Source organism: Triticum aestivum, chromosome 2D (genome assembly GCF_018294505.1).
Source record: "Triticum aestivum cultivar Chinese Spring chromosome 2D, IWGSC CS RefSeq v2.1, whole genome shotgun sequence".
NCBI classification, from domain to species: domain Eukaryota; kingdom Viridiplantae; phylum Streptophyta; class Magnoliopsida; order Poales; family Poaceae; genus Triticum; species Triticum aestivum.
The window spans coordinates 595086491-595093357 of NC_057799.1; the positions used below are offsets into that span (position 1 = coordinate 595086491).

At 50.9% G+C, this 6867-nt stretch overlaps 1 protein-coding gene across 1 annotated transcript; it reads left to right on the forward strand.

The window, feature by feature from the left end:
• Nucleotides 1-975: 975 nt before the first annotated feature.
• On the forward strand, nt 976-1742 carry LOC123054807 (uncharacterized). Its single transcript, XM_044478655.1, has one exon. The coding sequence runs from the start codon at nt 1263-1265 to the stop codon at nt 1722-1724; it is 462 nt and encodes a 153-aa protein (XP_044334590.1). The 5' UTR covers nt 976-1262; the 3' UTR covers nt 1725-1742.
• The last annotated feature ends 5125 nt before the right edge of the window (nt 1743-6867 follow it).

Sequence of the window (6867 nt, forward strand, 5' to 3'; positions counted from 1 at the left end):
AGCTAACGGCAGTGGGCCGTCCATGCCATCGCCGGAAGCCTTGGCGGTAGCCTGCGTGAACCTAACGCCGAGTCCTTTGGCGGTAGCAAAAGGGTCAGATGTTAAAAAAAATTCAAAGTAAGGTCAGATCCCGATTTTGTTTGTCAAAGGGGTCAAAACACGAAATTTTTTTTGCCGCACCTGGCCGGGTAGGGTACATGCATGGAGGTATGCACCGGCAGTGGGACTCAAGAAACGTGGTAGTGCCGGGCGCAGTCCAGGCAGCAACGTACTACGTAGTACGTGATGCTGGCACACAGGAAGGAAAAGAGAACTGGACCAGCCTAGGCCGACCAGTTCACACATCACCCAACATGGCTACGCCCTTCTTCTAGCATATTAAAATATGCACCGATCAGAGATGGATCACGCTCGGTGAGTCACGGTGCATGCACCCGGCAACCACCATACCGGCCGGCCATTCAACCACCGGGATGGGTAACCAGACCCAGCCGACGCCGCAGGATCCGCGGTATCGCCCTCCGCCGCCCGCACATTCTTCTGTCCTTCCTTCCGGCGCCCGCGACCGGGATAAACAGGAGCCGCTCCCACCCAAGGCGGCACATGGCAGGCGTATTCCGTCTGCTCGCTCGATCTCGCCGCCAACGGCGACGGCCTAACCACGCCTCGTCTCGTGGATCCCGACGGCGCCGGCCGGCCTCGTTCCACTGAACTTGGGTGGCAGCGTGCCGCGCGTATCATATTCCTATCGAGCTTCGTGTCCTGGAGCGAGAATCTGCGGCCGGTCGGCGCGGGCGCGGGCGCGGGCGCCCGGTTGACCGGCATGCACACAGCACACGAGCTCCCGGCTCCGAGGTCGGCTGCGCACGTTTCGGTCGCGCTCACTCATCGATCCGTGCGTGATGTCCTGCTAATTGTGACAAATTGATATGTACTTCCTCTGTTCCGAAATGTAAGTCGTTTAAGGGTTTGACGTGTAAATTTCGTAACGCTACGAGAATTTTTCACTTTCCAGAAATGCCCTCCCACCACCGCTCGCTCTCACCCACTCAAGCTCACTCTCTCGTTCCCCTCTCACCCACCCGGCCACCCCTCTCTCGCTCCCCTCCAGATCCCCGTCGTCGCCGGCCTCTCCTCGCCATCGTCACCGCTAAGCCACCCCGCTTCCTCTCTTTCTCCGCACCATCGAGCCACCCCGTTTCCTCCCACCGCCAGAAATCCACCACCCGTAGGTCAAAAGCTTGATTTTTTAGGCGCCGGCGATGAGCTTCTGGCCGGCGGAGGCGCTGGATCCGCGTGCTTCGACGCCGGCGACGAAGCGACATGGATCCGGGCGGGATGCTGCTGGAGGACTTCGGGCTGTGGGTGGACCTGGTGCGGCGCATCCGCGAGGTGCTGGCCAACTACCCGGAGGGCACCACCGCGCTGCGGGACGCCGGGAGCTCATCCAGAACGCCGACGATGCCGGGGCCTCGTGCGTCCGCCTCTGCCTCGACCGCCGCGCCCATGGGTCCCGCTCGCTGCTCGCCCCCGCGCTTGCGCAGTGTACGCCAGCAACGACGCCGCCTTCACCGACGAAGAGTTCGCCAGCATCCCCCGCATCGGCGGCCGCAAGAAGTCCTCCCAGGCCTGGAAGACCGGCAGCAAGATGGGCGCTAGCTACACTCTCTATCGCTGCTGAGCTCTGCTTCGAGCTGCTGCTCTTTCAATTTGAGCTGCGCTAGCTAAGCTCTTTCAATCTGAACCAGTACGTGTTCATTTTCTACTCGTACGAATGTTGCTGCTGTTTTGTGTTGTCACCTACGAATGCTGCTGCTAATTTGAGTTCTACTGTTAATTTGAGAACAATATGCTTAGCAAGGACCCACTGTTAATTTGGAGTAGCAACTGTACTCCATTGAAGTACTGTTACTGTTAATTTGCAAACTGAATTTGGAGTAGCAGCATACTGAATTTTGTATACTGAATTTGGAGTAGCAATTTGGAGTATGAAGCAGCTGTATGGATTACTGTTAATTTTGCATACTGAATTTGAGTAAAATGGAGTAGCTCTGTCACTGAATTTGGTTGGTAAAGATGCAGTAGCAGTAGGAGTTTTTACTGCACCTAACTAAGGTAGCTGCTGGGGTTAATTAGTTACCGCGCCTAATTAATTATCATGTGTAATCTGAACTGGTGTGTGTACCAAGTGATGATGGTTCTTAAGTTTAGCATGCATCACCAAGTTAATTGGGCGCCTAATTGCCAACTCTTTTGTGTCAGGAACATATATTCATAATGGAATAAAAACAACTTGCCAAGTTCTTTTGTGACTGGAACATATTCAGAATTTATTTCTTCTCCAGTTCAGTTGCTTAATTTTCTTGGAGTACATTTGCTTAATTTGCTTGGAGTACATTTAACTTGGAGTACTTCAATACTCCAAGATTTGCTTAATTTGTGAACAGGAGTAGTTTTCAGAATGGAATGAAAACTAATGGCAGTACATTTGCTTAATTTGCTTTGAGTACATTTAACTTGGAGTCCTCTCGTACTCCAAGATTTGCTACTCAAACAAATTTTGAGTACTTGCACTTGCACACAACACTACTCAGCAATTTTCAATTAATTTTCTTGGATTACTCCATCTTGCTCTGTTAGGTTATCTTGCATTTTCTGTTAATTACTCCATCTTGGATACTTGGAGCACTGATGATGATTGCTGCTGTTATGTTAGGACTTGCAAGCAGTAGTTTTAGTACTTTAGTGTAGGACTTGCAACAAGAGGAGAGCTACTGTAGTATACTCCTCTTGTGCCCTCCATATTCTTGATCTCTTCTTTTCTCTTCTCTCTTCTACAGTAAATATGAGCCCTACAATAATATGATTTGTGACCTTGAATGTTTTTTTCCATCAGATTGTTTTAAAGAAGGGCTAATGAAAAAAGATGTGTGAGGGTATCAGTCATTCTCATGCCGGCATGCTGCACTTTTCAGCTAGCAGGTTGGTATCTCAACATTTCTCCATTCAAGTCATTTCCCATAGTGTTTTTTCGAAGCACTAACTGCAGATTTGCATACTAAGAATGGCTGGAGTATTTTATTTACATCAAATTATGTCAAACAGTTTAGATTGTTCAGTCATACCATAGTGTTTAAAATTTTGGACATTCTGAAGATTCAAATAAAAATAGACATGTGCACAGTTTACTTGATCATGTCAAGTTACAGGTGAAAGTGACCCTCTTATGGGAATAATGAAGTACAGAAATGAGATCGAGTTCAAAGTAAGGCTGGGGTAAAATTTTCAAAGGCCATGATGTACTCCTTCCTGATATTCATGCTCCTGATATTCCTACTCCTATTCCTACTCAATTTTACCTTAAATGAGAGTAGCAATTATTTCTGCCCGTTAATTCATACTCCTACTGATTTGGAGTACTGATGAAACTAAGTCCAAACCTGTTCTAAATTGACAGTACTTGTTCATCTTTTCTATTGACAGTACCGGTCCAAACCTGTTCTAAATTGACAGTACTTGTTCATCTTTTCTATTGACAGTACCGGTCCAAACCTGTATTGATAGTACATGTTCTACTCAGTGTTCATCTTTCACTGTTCAGTTTCAGTGTTAAATTTCAGTATTACTCCAAGATTGTACTGCATGCAATTATTCAAGACAAATGATTACAACAAGTTTATGATCATCAAATTGTTTACTCAGATGCAGAGCGAGTACTGGGCGAGGAGATGAACCTAGGCGAGCAAAATTGAGAACTCCGGCTGGAGCAGCTCCTGTCCAGCGGCGAGGACTTCAGCGGCAGCAGCACCTGTGCGTGGGGAGGAACAACACCTGGGCGCGTGCAGGCGGCAGCTCGCCTCCAACAGTGGGCGGCAGCAGAGCACCAGCTCGCCACCACCAGGGGCCGGCAGCAGAGCACCAGCTCGCCTCCACCAGCGGGCGGCAGCAGAGCACCACCTGGGCACGCGCGGGCCAGGAGGGGCCCCTGGGCGTGGGAGAGGAGGAGCGCCTGGGCAGGGGTGGAGGTGGAGGGCGGGGGAGGAGGCGGAGGTGGAAGGCAGGGATGGAGGCGGAGGTGGAAGACGCCGAGGAAGAAGACGGGCTGATTCAAAGTTTGAACTGGGGGCATAAAGGTCCATTTGCCCATTTTCACCTGGTCGGAACATATTCCCCAGCGACTTACATTTCGGAACGGAGGGAGTAGTAAATCATGTGGACTGTGGAGTGATTTTTAACGTTGTGCGTGTTGGAGCGGCGAACAGCGAGCGTTTTGGAGCTGACAGGGACTTGCGCATTGATGAGCGTTTTGTAGCTGTAGGCAGTCGCTCCCCACACTTGTCCTAGAAAAGATAAACTGTTCCTGCGTCCGCCTTCATTTAGTACTCCACACTATCACTAACTTCGCTTTATTAGGCTGCTAGAGTCAGAAGGAAAAGCCGTAACGTGGGTAGGAAGCGTGTCTTCTCAGCCGAGGGCAGTTAACCGATATCACGGCTTTGATCCGGGGTCACATTCTGCTTCTGGCAGTGAAAGCCGCCGGCCGGCCTGTTGGTCCGCACGGCAAAAGGGAAAATTCCAATCCGCTGGCACGACTTCATCACCTTGCCAGTTGCCAAACAAGATGTACTACTAATTAACAACAGTTGTACTATCCCCTAAAAAAACAGTTGTACTCCCTCCGTTCCGATTTACTCGTCGTGGTTTTAGTTCAAATTTGAACTAAAACCACGACGAGTAAATCGGAACGGAGGGAGTACTAGCTACCTTGTAAATTGTTTAGGAAGTACAACTGCACTAACTTGAAATTAACTGTACCTGCATTATTACACTAAAGTAACTTGTGATGAACTCTACCTGCACTACACTACAATTACACTAAAGTAAGACTAATATTAGTACTAGTAGTAGTACCCGGACGACAAAGCATGTTGGAGGCATTGCACGCCTACCCTAAGCTCCTAAGCTAGGGTCCTCAAGCTGCACCATGCATGATCAATCGTTATTCCTACAACAAAACTTTTTGAGGAGGAGACAGTGGTACAGCGCCGTGCATGATCGAGCGAAAAGCTCCACGGCTACGTCTACGTCTGTACATACAGTACGTGCGCGTACCTCTCCGCGAAAAACTAGCAATCATTGGACACCCACAAAAGTTCAGGGGCCAAGCTCGGAGGGAGGCGTGCTGCGTGGCCCGGAATCCGCATGGCGATCTCCCGAAAGCTACGACTCCACTCCGCTCCAATCCGGCGACGATGCATCCCGCGAAATCCGACAAGAGATTGGTACGTATGCGATTCGTGTCAGACGATGCCAAAACCCGTCCGCCGGGGAGCGACCTTGCTATACGTACGACAAACTGTACGATTAGAGCTAAATCATACATAATTCAGTTTGTGGGCCATAGTAGTTAGAGATGCGTTGCTCTCTAGTCGTAGAGCAGTTTTGCACATGCATGCGGCCTGGGCTGATGACCGACTGCCGGACAGCGCCGGGCCACATGCACGATCGCAGCGCCTCCGCCACCTGACCGCGCGCCGCGGGAATCCACCCAATCCGCGCATGGGCTAGATCGATCGGACCAAAACGATTCTCTTTCCTTCCTCAGCTTTCCCCGGCACGGCACACACCGATCAGGATGCGACGTGGCCATGTGCGTGTGCGTGTGCGTGTGCGTAAGGACATCTACAACCCGCACACTTTCTTTCACGCCCTTTCGCGAACACCGATGCAGGAGACATCCATTCCAATATCGCTCGCATACATTTTTAACAACTTTTTTAACTAGCCGAACGAAATTTGTGCAAACAAAACGGATTTTATATAAATCAAATGAGATTCATTACATTTTAGAGATTTTTGACTAAAAACTATAATGGAGTAAGGAAAAACTAGTCAACGGCTAGTGTCGGCGGATAACCATGTGCACGTCACGGATACACTCGACTAGTCTACGGCTGGCCGCGACGGATCTCCATTATCTTCCCTTGTCCGGTGGCCCGCTCGCCGGACTGCCGTGACCCCGGAGGTATATGCTTCAGCGTAAAGGGCGGCTCGCTTCTCCATGTTCGACAGCGCCGCTCATCGCAGTGGAACCCTCGCGATGTGCTTCAGCCGAAGGCGAAGGGGACAACGATGGCCTGCTACCGGGCAAGACACCGGCTCGCCTCAGTGGTGGCCTTCATGGGACCCAAACGGTGGCGGCCTCCCGTGTTCTACTTCTCCTCGATGATGACGGCGGCCGCGGACGTGCTGGCCACCATTTCGTCCATCTTCGCGATGCCGGCTTCTTTCCCCGCCGGCAGGGTGCGGCTACACTTACGTTGACGGCGGATGTTGTGGTCCCGGGCACGAGAGCAGTTGTACGACACGGCGTTGTCCACGGCAGCCACGATGTCCGTGCCGCCGAGCTCGCTCGCTTGCCGCCCTGGGGCAACTAGCCACTCCTCGACGAGCTGACTTGGACGGCGAGTTGCTAAACGACGCGCCGGCTAGGAGCTTTTGCATCTGCAAGCCAGGCTGCAGCGGCATAGATCGTGGATGGTGGTGGAGCACAACATTTCCTTGCTCGTATCCGATGGTCTCGACAGGCCTCCTGACCGGTTTTTATGCCGGAGAACTTCTTTTCCTGCTCGTCGGAGTCGTCCTTAATGGAGTCGTCCGCTGAAATTTGATGTGTCCGTTTTGATGACTTCAATTAGAGTCGCCCTTAATGGATGATTGTATTTGCAGCACCATACAAAGATTGAATGTAAAAAATTGTATGTATAGCGGCACTCTTCTACATAAAATGATTCATCGAGGATCCAACAGGATCTGCGCAGCTACAAGTGCGCCATGACATCGACTTACCGGCGGCGCATACATACG

Bases quoted from the DNA above. Each gene is read 5' to 3' on its own strand.
- LOC123054807 (XM_044478655.1), top strand. From the start codon at position 1,263: ATGAGCTTCTGGCCGGCGGAGGCGCTGGATCCGCGTGCTTCGACGCCG.